Source organism: Eptatretus burgeri, chromosome 3 (genome assembly GCF_056783735.1).
Source record: "Eptatretus burgeri isolate ZD-2024b chromosome 3, Ebu_testis_v1, whole genome shotgun sequence".
Taxonomy (NCBI): domain Eukaryota; kingdom Metazoa; phylum Chordata; class Myxini; order Myxiniformes; family Myxinidae; genus Eptatretus; species Eptatretus burgeri.
In genome coordinates this window covers 132,266,689-132,282,042 of record NC_140963.1, presented here as the reverse complement: position 1 = coordinate 132,282,042, position 15,354 = coordinate 132,266,689, and the positions used below count along the sequence as shown (strand labels likewise).

General features: G+C 40.3%; 1 protein-coding gene across 3 annotated transcripts in view; it reads right to left on the bottom strand.

Moving 5' to 3' along the window:
• Positions 1-15,354, bottom strand: part of NPEPPS (aminopeptidase puromycin sensitive) — a 178,791-nt gene that overhangs the window by 106,724 nt on the left and 56,713 nt on the right. For all 3 annotated transcript variants that reach the window (XM_085875639.1, XM_085875640.1, XM_085875641.1), the window contains exons 5-7: positions 14,623-14,700; positions 13,691-13,812; positions 1,238-1,345 (exon numbers count right to left, since the gene is read on the bottom strand). In XM_085875639.1, coding sequence (XP_085731765.1) covers positions 1,238-1,345; positions 13,691-13,812; positions 14,623-14,700 — 308 coding nt within the window. The remainder of the gene's footprint in view (positions 1-1,237; positions 1,346-13,690; positions 13,813-14,622; positions 14,701-15,354) is intronic.

Genomic DNA, 15,354 nt, shown 5'->3' with positions numbered 1-15,354 from the left:
TACAATTTTGTCGTCCGGAACCCTGACCCCCTATCCCCCCCCACTACATTTGTCACCATCACGTGATGGATATAAAATGCAGCCAAAGTACCATTTGTTCAGGCATCAATCTCACTGTGAGTGTGGGCTATCTGAGTGTGAACAAAATGCCCCAACATCTTTATTCATGTTGAATATGTGCCAGGTGGTTCAGAGTAGATGGGCATTGAAAAATAGCTGGTATGCCACTGTTTAAATGTCCTGACAAAGCAGTTGTCTGCCAATGTCAGGGTTCCAGGAAGACGTGGAATACTGTGTATGAAAGTGAAATAATGCAACAAATGCAATAACCCCCACCTCCCCCCACCCCCCCCCCAACCCAAAAAGACATTGAAACCAGAAAGTAATTGAAAATATCAAAAATGCTTTCAAAAACTCAATTCAAGGAGATCAACCTCTTCACAAACATGATAAACTACTTGGAAAGTACAAATTCTGTTAAAAATAAATAAATAAATAAATAAATAAATAAATAAATAAATAAGTAACCCACAAATTAAACTCCAAACATTCTCAAAACTTGCCTGGCTGACACAAAAAGTACATTTATCTATGCCACCAAAGGTGGACGGATGTTATTTTTTTACCACTGGCTGGCTGTCTGTGAGCAGGATATCGCAAAAACGTTGTGGAAAGATTCGGACGAAACTTGGTGGACAGGTTGAGTGTGTGACGAGGACGAATCGATTCGGGATTGCTGAAGATCCAGATCAGGAGACGAGAATTTTGGAAGTGTTTCTTCACCATTGAGAGATGGGGTCGTAAACGATATCTGGCACTACATCTCAAAACATTGTGGACGAGTTTTGACAAAACTAGGTGGATGAGTTGGTGAGGTGACAACAACAAGCTGGTTAGATTTTGGTTCAGGTCCGGATGCAGATCTGGCCTATGAGTGGGCTACAAAACGTAAACTGTTCAACCTGGCAGAGGTATGCGCTCTGCCAAGTGCTGTTCTAGTCCTCTGTTACAACGTTACGATAAGTTTGGGATCGGATCAATCAAAAAAAAAAAAATTAAATTCTTGTTTTACCCATACATTTATTTGTGTGAACAATTTTAGGATAAAATGCCATCCATTTTCCAATTGGACACAACTATGCATTTTTGACCTTCACAAAATGACTATTCATTCCCAAAAAAGCACAAAATACTCCAAGATCAGAAGAAACAGCCAGATGTCATATCTCAAACTTACCATATTTGACAATGCGACAAGATCACGAGGCACAACCAATGTAACATCGAATGTGGCCTTCAGGGCTGGCTCATCCCAGCAGGGAAAGGCACGTCGGGCATCGGTCGCCTGCACATATGCAAGCATACTGTTAAAATCAAAACAGCTTAATTTTGTTTTCCAGAAATATGATGATCACAAGGAAAGTCGTCTTCTCCAAATGGAATAATTTTCCAAGCAATTAGAATTACGCATTTGGGGAGAAAAATGAGGCAAAAATTGTGTGCGTGTCAATCTTTTACAACTGTTTGTTCACTACAGTCTATTTTTGAGGACAACTTGAAAAACATCTATATATTACGAAAGCTCTCATCTTGTAAACATGCAGTAAACATCTTGTAAATATTTATGTATGCATGCATGCATGTTCCCGAAATACAGCCAAAACGGGATACGATCGTGCAAAAATTTTACTGCCACCATACTTACCATTCTTCTGCGGTGTGCAGGATCAAGTTTCGTTCAAATCGGGCAACAAAAAAAAATTATTAAAAAAATCGATTCCTGATTCAGTCAAGTACTCTTCGGGATTATTTGATCCATGCAAACAACCTCAGCGGTATAGTTCGCTGGAGCTATGTTTTTTCTTTTTCTTTTTGAAATGATTTTTTTTTAATCAACCGTTGTCACAACAGGAACCCAACGGGTTCACGGGTAGTCTAGTTTTCCACAAAAGAGTAATTATATCCCTTCTATTGGAATTGTAGATTGTGACTTGCAAACCGAGAGCCTCAAGTGAGGTGCACAGAGTTTTTTAAAATAACAATAAATACAAGGCACAGGGAGGTGAAATTTGCTGCACATGATGTGCAATGCACGTAGAGTAAAACGAGTGTTTATTTACGTCCGTAGGATGTCTGCGCTCTCACGAGCCTGTACTGTCAAAACAAAACATCCCAAAGATAAAGAAAATAGGGTGACATTTGTGCATGTGGTGTCTTAAAATAACGCTTTTTTGCTGCTACGAAACATCATATTGTTGCAGGTCTAGTGATCCGGGTTAAACCCCTGACCCAATGTGTGGTGACGGGTGGTTGACACCGCCAGCCCGGATAGCCGAATGGTTTTCCTTAGGAGGCTAACAAGTTGATCCTCAAAGATTATAACACACGAGGGGGGGGGGAGCCACTGGAGGAGCAACGGAGGCACAGACGGATGCACAGGGATGGTTTCTACTCGTATCCGTGTATTTGTCATGGGGTTCATCAACTTAAAATAAACTAGGGATTTCATGAAAATAGACAAATATTTACAAGGGACAATAACTCAGATATAATAAGAATCGTGACATACATTAAACCTAAAGTCAAGGTGCCTCTACACACAGACTTAAATACAGACAAGGGGAAACGAAATAAAAGAAAATCCTTCCTTTATTCTGACACTTAGCTTGGTCCAGAGGTGGGCTTTGTGGAACTTGGAATCGAGGCGCTTCGTCCTGCACGTGTCGAACCCCAAAAAATGGCGCCAAGCCAATCTCTTGTCGTGGGAAAAATGTACGTCGGGCAATTCATGAGCGGTATTCAACACCAAGGCTCAGAGACTGGGTGCAGCTTCTTTGTGCGTCAATAGTCCTCACCGACCCGCTGCTTTTGAGAATGGCCCGTCCCCTTCGATAACATACATGAGGCTCGGGGTCCGTCTCTCACGACAAAACCAAGAGCCAATGGCCAGCATCTTGCTCAGTTCGTGAGCCAATTCGCCTCAGCATGAATATGAGAATCGCGCAGTCTTCTTCATGCGTCAAAGGAAAGCCAGCCGTAGAGCCCTGTTCTTACAGGCCATTTCCTCACCCTGTTTTCTCGACCGTGTGCATCCCTTACTCCCGAACTCTTCCAACAAAACCCACCCACCTCTTCGCTACTCTATCTCTCCTGACGTCACACCGAACAATCGTTTCCACCTCCAGGGAGTGGCTTGCTCGCACAAAACCCGGGAAGGTGGAGCTTCTGTCCGCTTGGCTTGCTTGTTGTTATAAAAGCGAAACTCCATCATTGCTGGTTTGTAATACAAAAACATAGGCAAAAGTCACAGGGTGGCAATTACATAATGGGGGAACTTATCCTTTATCCCCATCTAATTAACACCGCACCACCGTGCGGTTTCTGGCTCCTTCCGTTCTGTCCATTTTGGTTCTTTCAAGGTGGGGAGTAGCCCCTTGCTGTACCCATTTTTGAGCAGGACTGCTCCAACCAATCTGATTTCTTTAATTGCATCGGCTTTGGAAGACGACACCGTCCATGTCCGAGCTGCTAAGGTCCGTGCTCCACTGTGTTTGTGGGACATTGGGTTGAGGAGTTACAATCCAGTAATCTGCTGGTGTGGGTTGGTTTCCTGTAAACCATAGTCATTAGGGAATTGTCCGGCTTATGGTAAACTTCCACATCCAAAAAGGCTAGTTTGCTTTTTGTCAATTTCAATTGTGAAGTTAATGCTGGGGTCCCCAGTAGGTGGTCTACCATGTTTGTATGCACAATGGCAAAGGTATCATCTACAAACCTGTTCCAGTAAGATGGGAGCCAATTTTCATCAGATGAGGCTCAAATATCTTTTGTTCGAGTTCCTCCATCACCAAATTAGCCAGAACAGCAGAGATTGATGAACCCACAACTGCACCAAATATTTGTCAGGTCTTTCAGATCTTAAAGGGTCTTTCAGTTTCAGTCTTTGGGGTTTTTAGGGTCTTCAAGGTCTTCCAGCTCAAAGGGATTTTAAGGGTCTTCTAGTGTCTGCGGTTTTAGGGGTCATCAAGAGTCTTTGGGACCTCAACAGTCTTTGGGGTCCAAAGGGTCTTTGGGGTTTTAAAGTGTCTTTACTGTGTTCAGGGAATTCAATGGTCTTCAGGGTCTTTTGGGTCTCATCTCTCAAGCATGTATTCCAATCTCTCAAGCATGTAAAAAAAAAGGTCTTTTGTTTATTTGGGGTCTTTAAAGGCTGATGTGGAGGAAAATACACTTAAGACAAACCCCGGGTCGGACTTGGAATGTGTGCCAAATTTGGCGGTTGTCGGCCAAGCGGTCTTTACAAAAAACGCAAACAAACAGACAGAGACGGACAAAGCTATCCGATGAATCTTACTTATTAGATGTTGCAATGTTATTATTGTTTTTGTTATTTATTTTGTAATTAAAATGCCATGCTGAAGTAGAAAGACTTATTAAGCTGCTTAATATACCTTAAAGAGCAGGTTTTGGGTCACTGATGACTTCACGTGATTCGAAGGTTGTAATCACATTAATAATCGTTGGGCAATTATTTTCTTACATTTGAAACTCAAATATGCTAAAATTAACTTTTAAGTCAAAACTTTTGTCAGTGATCGAAAAACAGACCAGAATTTACCAAAGATGCTATGACGTCACGTTCTCCGAAAACTTCGTGAACATTCGGAAACAGCGTGTGAACAATGGCGAGATGCAAATCGGAGAGTGATTTCAGCGGCGATGAAATAGTGTTTTCATTCCGATATTGCCGATGACGAGTCGGAGGACGATGGGAATTTATACTATGGAGTTTCTGGCCCTGAGCCATATAAATTTGAGCCACTTGCAAGTGCCAGAAAACGGCCTATTTCATGTACAAGTGGCAGGACTGACTACTCGGCAGTTCACACTGACAGACTCCACCTAGTGGGGCAGATAACAGCAATTTTTGAGAGGAATCGTGCAAATGATGATACAAGCATCAAATTTGGCACATTTGTTCTCCAGGGGATTCTAATCAAATCTGCCTGATTGGCCATTTGAAAATCCAAATTTTGAAAAATTTGAAAAAAAAAAACTTCTAAAAAGTCAAGATCATGAATCAATGTTGGATGCTGGCTGAGATTGGTGAATGTTTCAGAAACATCATCAAAGACGTTCCAAGTCTGCCATGCAGTTTTCTTCCCTTTACCGTGGAAGGCAGACACGACGTCACGTCCAGTGAATGCATGGAAGTATGGGATCCCTCAAGCTTTCTCAGGCCCGATTGCAGAAACTACCTCATGGACTGGAAACCATTGCGCCTTGGCTCCTTGGCCAAAGGCAATCCACATATTCTCAAGACAGAGTTCCTGTAAGGATGGTAGCACAGATATTGCTATGACGAGTACATCCGTGTCATTAGCCTTCATGATAATGGACTTGCTACCATCCGTCGTTGTATCCCTGGCATGTACAAATATTCGAGTGTCAGCTTCTTCATGACAACATGGAGACACTGCATCCAGTGACTTCTTTGTGTTGCTAATGGCATCTTCTCCTTTTGTGACAATGACTGTGCTTGTCGTCTGTGCTTCACAGATCTTTTCTGCAAGGAAGTGAAACAGCTCAGTCTTGTTGCTGTCATCTTGAAGAAAGCTTCTCCAGTTATTGGGGTCTTACTGGTTCCTGTCACTCTTCTTCTGATTCCTTGCCCCCCTTTCGACCTTGCCTCGGACTTCAGACTTGACTTCTTGTACACATCAAACACTACGTCCGCCCTCTCGTACCTGGCACCATAGGATTCCACTTTTGGGATGATGTCTTCTTTAGCATAGTCATAAAATATCTTTGAAGTGCGTGGAGGTAGGGCATTGATAAGTGCTGAGCCATCAATGATGACTGCATCTCCCCTTGGTTCTCTGTCTGGGATGTTCACTTGCGCTTCAAGAATTTCAGCCAGCTGTGACTTCAAATTTTTTTGAAGTTTTTTTTTTTTCTTCAAATTTTTCAAAATTTGGATTTTCAAATGACCAATCAGGCAGCTTTGATCAGAAAGCCCTGCAGAACAGAAATGCCAAATCTGATACTTGTATCATAATTTGCATGATTTTTCTACTATCTACTACACTAACCAGACAGATTGGTTTGTATATTTTCATTTTCTTGTTCGATGCATAAAATAATGTAAAGTTTGATTCGTCTGTGACTTGATAGAATAATTTTTAACCCTCCAGTCACTCAAGAGTCAGAAATAGAATGAATCAAAAATGGACCCAAATATATTATACACCGTAGCCTTGGTGTTGAAGTTTTTCTGTCAGCCGAGTTTGACCCCAGCGAAAGCGAAGTTAGAACAAACCCCCAACTTTCAAGAGACTTGTGGCATATAAATACTAAAACATATTTAGCCTCATTGGGAAATATTCCACCAAATTTAGAAAAAAAAGTGGAAAATTGATCATTTTTTTTTACAATTGAAATGAAATAGCCCAATTTGCTGATGCTGTTAGAAAAAGTAATTTAATCAACAATAAGTTGATTTGTTGAGAAATTTTTTCATGCTTGTGTTTTTCAGAAAGTTTATCTATGTGTTTTTCCATGTACTCTTTAAGAATAGATTTCAAGGTTTTTCTCACTTAAACTCAACAATCGATTCTGTGACGGAGCAGTATCTGGAAAACTTGTCAACCAACAACTCATATTCATAGAGTGGTGATCAGATGTGTTTATGCCTTTGTAATCCTCGGCTGTGAAATTGTCACCACAAATCACAAGTCTATCCAAAGGGTCCTCTTTACCCGTTTTCGTTGGTGGAAAATTCGCCCGTTTTGTTTGTACAAATCTTATCCACTGCCGGCGAATGTTTGATTCCTTCGGGAATCGGTGGGAGCAATTACCTGTTTTACAGCCATTTTCGCAAAACATGACGACACACGTATGAGGCATGATGTACAAATATCCAAATAACTTTGTTCTTCAAGAATTCAAAATAAAAAAGGATAATATAGACAGTTGCAAGCTCAAAAAAAGCGAAAGAACAACCCGCTAAACTGGACACTTCTTCAATGAGCGAGTGAGCGTCCGCTTTGTTTTGGAGAACGTGAGGTCACCATCCATATATGGCACGCAGCTGTTTTTTTTCAACAGCCTCGAGAAATAACAACTTCGGAGTTAAATTTCATTAATTTTCCCAATAGTGTGGCAACCACAATAGTTTGCATCGAACAATTTAATGCACATATAATCATATTGATAAATTTTCAGAACATGTTTGGTGACCCGCAACCTGCTCTTGAACATGACGTGCATTTAAAACATGAGAATTCTAATGGATTTTTTGTCGTATAGTCAAGTCTTTAAGGATCTCCGGAGTCTTAGGGGTCTTTTGGGTCCGAGGGAGCTTTTTGGGACTTCAAAGGTGTCTCAGCAGTCTTAAGGGTCAAACGGTACATTAAATTGTGCGTAATTAAAGGATAGACGTATGTAATAAATTGACAAAAATCTCACACGCACACACCCCTCATCCATATATGGCAGATACATCTTCAAGGGATGGGCATGGTGTGGCGATTGCGAATAGGAACGTACTGCACACCACTTACCGTAGCAGATAGCTTTGGCATACCGCAACACAAAAACAGTGAACGTATTCTTTATTTAGTTAGGTTCCAATTGTGCGTGGAGTCAGGCCAGCTGTGCAGTGAACTAATGGGTGGAAGACAGCTCGACCAATTAATTATGCTGGCCTTTGGCCGTGTTATGTCACGTGATATGTGTTAACCAATGAGATTGCATACAAATGAAAAAGCCAGAAAAGTGATCTTTGACGACTCAGGTGGTGGACGAAAATATGCTTCGGACAATCACCAGACCGGATTTGGGCTGCGTGCCAAATTTGGTGGTTGTCGGTCCAGCAGTCCTTGCAAAAAACGTGAACAGACAAATATATATCAGATGAATCTTCTGTAAAAAAAGAAAATATATATATATATATATAAATAAAACACGAACCTCCCAATTGCAGCGTTGCTTGAAAAGTAATTTAAAAGATTTTCATGGCAATTTTTTTGTTTGTTTGTTTGTCTCAACAAAAAATTCAAAGCACTTCTTGAGGGGGGGTTGGGGGGATTGCAAGAGATTTAACGTTTTTGATTTATTTTTGAATGAACTTGCTGCAACTATGAACCGAATATTTGGCCAATCTGGGTTACAGGTTATTGTGATAAATACATCTGGATTGACATGAAAGCGGACAATAACCATTGCATCTTGGCAGCAGTGGTGCATGTGACAAAGGCTGCCAGAACTCCAGTTTAACTCTCTATGTTGGTGTTTTATGAACTCTCCAGTTTACAAATGTTTTCAAAACCTCAGAGTTTTTCATTTGATCACCAGTTATTGAAAACAGCAGCATCCGATATGCAGTGAAAGGTCATTTTTAGTTTTTCTTCAGTTGTTACCAATTATGTTGTTCATTTTCACAAAATTTGGATTGATTGATAAATTGGTAGTTACTTGGTAAAATTGGTAGTTACCCCGCATGCAAAGTGCAAAGCAGGATTATGCAATTGGTTCACTCCGTCGGTCAATGGTCGATGAACGACTCGATTTCAATTGAATTCTACATTTTTAACACTGTAGAAAACACAAATTGGAACATGAACCTGCAGTTTAGCAGATCTTTGGCTTTGACTTTGGCAAAATGAACAGTCTTGACCCTATTGTGCATGCACACTTCAACAAAGCAATAATTGCAGGGGTTCACATAACTGGTATTAAAGCACGGTTAAAAAATATAAAATAAAATAAACTAAATGGGTACTTCAAAGATGCTCCAAAAGCTCAAAAGCAGAGGAGCACAACAGAGGATTTTGACGGAAGTTTTTTTTTTCAGCTAGTGTGGGGAAGATTCTTCTGTGATCATTCTGATAAATTGATACACTGAACTGTGATTTCAAAATTTAAGTGCACAAAATTTAATTTGTTATATTACAACTTATAAGATAAAAGAAAAAAATAGATCTAAGGAGAATACGTGAGCAAAGAGGAAGACAATGAAGTTTTCTCAGCGAGTGTAGGTACGATTGTTCTGTGATAATTTTGATAACTGTTTTACTGTGATTTCAAAATTAAGTTTATAAATGATGATATAATTTGCAAGTTATATTGTAGGTTTATAACTTAAAAGATAAAAAATACATAGATCTAAGGAGAACATGCAAGCAAGGGGGAAGAAGATGTTCAGGAGCATCTGGAACGAAAAAAATGAGCGGCTTGCGAGTGTTTCGTCTGAAGCCGACATTTTGAGAGGGTGCTTACAAAGTAACATGCATACCAAGCTGAGAGGCGCTTGGGAAAACAGACGAGCACACTCAAAGCTGACTTAAAAATATTTTTTGTGAGTACCAAACCATTTCTACTGGTACTCATTGGAGAACCAAATAAAAAATAATAATTTAAAAAAAAAATTGTGTGAACCCCTGAATAATTGCTTCAGTCTGCCTGGCTGTGTAGCAGTCAAACAAAATTGAAAATCATGCCAAACAAGAAACATTGTTGGTAGGGACATCATACAGGACAAACAACAGGCATGAAGAACTAATTTAACATGCTAAATAAGGTGGTGCAAGAAACGTTGCATCAACGGTGGTAAACTTCCAATTCAATGGGTTTTTTTCTTTACTACAGCTTTCAAAACTTTTACTTTCCTTCAAATGAATAATATATTCGAACACTGCAGAACACAAATCGCATTGTTTGCACTTCAAAACACTTTCAAGTTTGGCAGTACTTGGACAAATTTTTGCGCCGTCGAGACCAGTCAAATTTGCTACGCGCTGTGTGGGCAGGTTTGGCAGGAGGTTCAGTGCTGAACTGTTCCTTTTGACGCGTTGGTTTCATGTGGTTGCCATCGTACATGTATTCAAAGTTCACGAACAAAGCTCACGTAGATTGTGCTCGGAAACGCCAAGCACGAGTCAAAAAGACCCTTCCCATTTCCTTTTTCTCAAGACTGCATGGGGTAAGGACGTAAGGTGATCTATGAACTCTCTCTCGGAGTCTAGATCCTGGTTTGTTTTGAATGATAAAGTGCTTGATGTAAATAATCTGTTATATGTGCACGTCTGACATGGCCAAAATGTACGTCCAACACGATAAGTAAAATTCTCCCAGTCTTTGCTGCTTGCCGTCAAGGTAATAATTTTGACTTTTTGGCATTATTTACGAGCTACAGTAAGTGCCAAGGGGTAAATGCTTTTGCAAAAGTCTTCATACTTTACATAGTTTTCCATTTAATCTTTAAAAGTTAAAATAATGTTTCTTCAAGCACATGTGACGAGTGTTTTTTTTTCCAAACTGTATTATAATCATCGAGGTAGTGATGCCCATGCTTGCTGCATAATTATTTCCTCTTCTTTGACCGTTCTGAAATACTGGATTTCACTTTCATGAAATAAAAAGTTAAACACAATTACAGTTTGCACAACTTCCCCAATTGAAGTGTCTGACATGTACATCCAACATTGCTGAATTGACAAACAAAATGAAAATTTCACATTTATTCCAAAATTCGAGTATTTTAGCAAGGACCAATTACACAACCAGGGAATATCGGAGAATGCTCTAGCTCCAGACGACGACTCCCCTTCTCTTACATCAGTGATGAGCTGCACTTCTGAGTATTCAGTATTTTATGAAAAGCATCATCTATGTCTTGCTCGTCCTCTGTCCTTCAGGCTGTCGTCAAGACAGATTTTCTTCTTGAAGTGCTCGGTACAAAATAATCAACCATTTAGTCAGGTAATCAAATTTAGGAGTTCTTTGCAATAATGATGGGACGCAGAATCGAAATGGGGAAGAGAGCTTAGCACTGGACATTTGACAGAGGGGGTTTGCAAAAATGGGGGGTTTGCAAGCTTTGCAACAGTTAGGTGATAATTCCAGCATGTCCCCAATAAAGTAGTACCCACCTGTAGACAAATCAATGGGAAGGAGCAAATGCATCAACAGTTGCTGCTGGTTAATTTTTGGGGAAATATGTATTGAACACGTGAACATAAATAAAAACACACGGAGACATTGCCTTCTTAAAAATCCATGCACAGCGTCCTAAACGGTGCATCCATCGGTAGCTCGACCATGCACTCCATTATTTGCCAGCAACACATCAAAATGTCGAGTTATTTTTGTCAGTAGTCTCTGATCACTGTGATTACAAAGAAATCGTCAAGAATTATTTGCAGCACGAACAACTGCATGATGCATGCGTGATGCTGCTCCCAGTATGGTCGCACAAAATGAGTACTTAGTTCAAAATGAGTTTCCGACAAGGATGCCGACTTAGATGCCATCAATTATAAAATGGGTTAACAAAGACAGAACTACCATAATGTCTCGATAACTTCCTTTACGTAAACTTCGACAAAAAAAAAACAGAAGAAGAGTATAGGAGGCATATGATATATTTCCTCAACATCTTGTCACAATACAACAGATGGGTGACCTACATGCAATAACTGAAGGAGACTTTCTCAATTGAATAAGAAAAATGTAATTTTATGCCAAGTCAAAGACAACAAGAGGCTGTGCAGGGATACCGTTGAGACAACAGCCAAGTGACCCTCGGGCCTTTTTCCATCTACAACAGAGGACGTATTTGTGCAATGTCAGACTTCTTTAAGCATGACATTACCAGGCTGCGGCTCTTCATTTTGGTATTACTTTCATAACTGAAGGATGAGTTACAGACGACAAACAAAGAAAAAAACAACTGCTGTTGACAAATGCATATTGGACAAGGATTTGATTACAAACTCGGCCTGCTGGTTGCATCATGACTGAGGTGCAGCTGTGCCACTGTTGCAGTGCTCCTGCTCATTCGGACAGGCATTTGGGATCCAGCATAGGCGAGACAGCTCAAAGACAAGTATGCAACCTCTGCGCCGTGATGTTGGACATCCATTTTATGGATAAGCAGTAAACCAGTACAAATTATTTGGAAAAAACATTAAAAAAAAAATAATAAATCTACACCACCGTCAACCAGAAAGACCATGCAATCTGACCTGAGGTGCATTTATATTTTGGCGAAAAATGGTGGAAACAAAAAAAGTTCAGAAGAGTGAAATGACACGGAGCAAAAGCCAGTTTTTGCAAGCTACTGAGCCGAGTAGTCGTATCGTTATGTGAAACTACTAGACCGACTCAATCCATTTATTTTCCAACACACGACTCTCCAAATTGAAACCAGTCATTACTGGAGCTTGTCTCGTCAAATCTTTCCTCAAACTTGCCCTGCGCCTCCTCAGCTCCCGTAGGCTCTTTTGACCGTGTGTTGGTCAAAGTGGGTGTCTTTTTGGCAGTTATAACAGAACCCTCAAAACGCAGACGTGGATGGCGATTTGATAAAGCTCATTCATCTGACCTAAGATCTGCTCTCTCTCTCCAATCAAGACTGCTCCAAAGATCACATGAGATCACAACATTCACTGCTCCTGTAATTTCTTCTACAACAGACCAACTCTTCTTCTAAAATTAATTCCATCCCACTTTCAACTTTTCTGTCTACCATCTCAAACCTGGTACAATGATGTGGTAGCCAATGGCAAGAAAAACCTGTATTCTCTCCCCACAGGAATCCTTGTGTATACATCCTACAAAGCACCAGGGCCCAACATCAGACTCACCCACACCATCCTTAAAATTTTGGTGGGAACTTCTCAGGTGTATGTGTGGTACACAATCCCCTTCCATTCCTTCACTCTCAAAGGAAGGAGACATGCTGGATACTGCTCAAGTATGTGGAGGGAGAAGTGAACTGTCTTCTTGAACTGTCTTCACTCAAAAGGAGAACGACCCAAATCCATCGCTTCCCATCAATACAGAATGCTTCCCATAGTAGGTGGACTTCTCCCCCTGCAATGGTGGCATTTTTGTTTTTCCTCTCCTGAAATTTTTTGTTGGATAACTTTAACCATAAAATGTATTTAAACTTTTATTTCTTTTTAAGTCAATAATACTTTTGAAAAGCTCGGTGAATTGCCAAAAGAATTGAGGAATGGCAACTTCAGCTGATGTGAAATGCTATTTACACTCTGCTGATGAAATCTTGTGCAATAATCAAAAGGCCACAAGCAAAACCAAATTCGGCTGCGTGAAAGGTCAGGTATTTTCAAAATAAATATGCAAAGCAACAAAACTTTAAATGCACAAATTTGCCAGGGGTAATTTTTCAATGAATGACAGAATAAATCTTGTTACCGCGTGTGACCCAACGTTAACGAGAACGAACCCACTCTGATCAATGACATCTTTATTCAAGGCAATGCAGAACTCCTTATGGAATCAAACACCGTGGATCTGTTCCAACAACTGGGAGGTTATGCAAAAGCCACTACCTGCATCAGAAAAATAAATAGATAAATAAAAAAAAGATGTAGAAAAGCTCCAACCAATGCACCATCTCATAAAATGCAATGCTTCTAAAGGAAAGCTTTTGCGCTGTCAGACAGGTGGATCAAGTATAATTTGACAAAAACTAAAATGTAAAACAAAAAGTAGTTCTCATGTTAATGTCCATTTTGCAGAGGGAGTGTATATATATATATATATATTATATATATATATATATATATATATATATATATATATATATATATATATATATGTATATAATATATATATATATATATTTAAATTTAACAAAGTGTTTGCCAATTCTCATACACACCTCAAACTGTGTGACGGCTGCGTAGCGGGCCTCTCCACACCGATCAATGTACTTGCTTCTGTAAAACCCCTTCATTTTGTCGTTCAGCTCACCCACAAACTCGATCCTCAACTTTCCCTCACCTGGAAGGGGTGGGGTGGGGAGATAATTATCTGTAATAGCTTTGGGCCAATAAAACAGCAGCAAATTATATTAACAAAACCATTGGGATAGTTGGGAAACATTCAGGGTTCTTTTCAATGCAATTTCTAATAGGGTGTCGCTGTCAAATGTTGGTCGACATCAGGTGCAACGTTGCGCCGTTCCTCCAAGAACAAATGCAAATTCAGTGGAGGACTATGGTCTGTGGACCTCCTACACCCCTCCAAAACATCCCAGAGTGGTTTGATTGGGTGAAAGTCAGAAATCTCAATAAGACATTCCAGGGTATTAATGTAGCCGTCATGCTGGTGGGTACAAGGGCCCACTGAAACATTGCATCAAAGCCAACAGTGCAGCGCTGCCAAAATCTCACAATAAAACACCTTCATTAAACACACTATTGTGAATATATGCATGTGCAAGTTGGGAGGATTCATTGCAAGCAATGTTGTGTTGCCCCAATAGCTTTGGTTTTGCTATCAGAATGCAGTAAGCTGGTCTTTGTTAAAATTCTGGTTAATTTCCCAAATGTCATGATATGAAGACCATATTAGTAGTCTTGAACAGTGATCCCAGCAACTAAAATGAACGAATTTGGTGAACATCAGTGAATAAGGAAGGCGTTTGCAATCATGATTTAAAGGTGGGGAGGAAGTGAGGGGGATACATATGGTGGTACATTTAAGGGGGACATGGTCATTAACATGTAACAGATGCATGAAGAGAAGAAGTTCCTGATGCAGAACATTCCCTCTTCCAGAGCACGTAGGTTTTGCACATATTCGTTATACCGAGTTCCAAAGGTGATGGGAATGAGAGGGTCACTTTCTCATCTTCATTCTGGTAGTTGAAGCCCGTTGCATTTATCTCTGAAAAGAGAAAACGAGCAGAAATGAACATAGTTCGACATCAACCAATGGTGCGATTGAGTACAAAGTAAAGAAACAAGGGAATAATTACTGAAACACTGTGCATTCATCTGCCTGGATGAAGAAAAAAAGCAAACAGGAAAGTATGGCAGCAAGTTTGTCTGACAAATGTCCATACAGGTTGCCCTTCGTATACATGAAACATGAAAGATACCTGTTCAATTTGTTTGTAGTGGAGAAGCTGCTGCCTCGACAGAGACCACACTCTTGGATAGCAAGCAGCATAACCAGGTGTCAAGGAGCAACCAAGACGACCACACCACTTGCTTCCCGCAGTGCAAGCAGGAATTTAGAAATTAGCCAGGGTGCCGACGATAACACCTCCTATTTTTTGTGAAGGACACCGATGTTTTTCATGTCCATGATGCTAACAGACAGGACACCCTGCTTAAGGCCCATCCAAAGGAGAGTGTAACCATTGATGCCTCGCCCTGCTTGTGAAATACCAGGATGTCAGTTTATAGCTGGGCTAAGTTTCAAATCCAGGCTTGACAGCTTGAGGTGGGTGGGTATACCTCAAGGCTATCCTTAGCAGCCCACATTCTGACAGACACGCATGGTCAATAATCATGATGAAATGGTGCTGCTGTACTG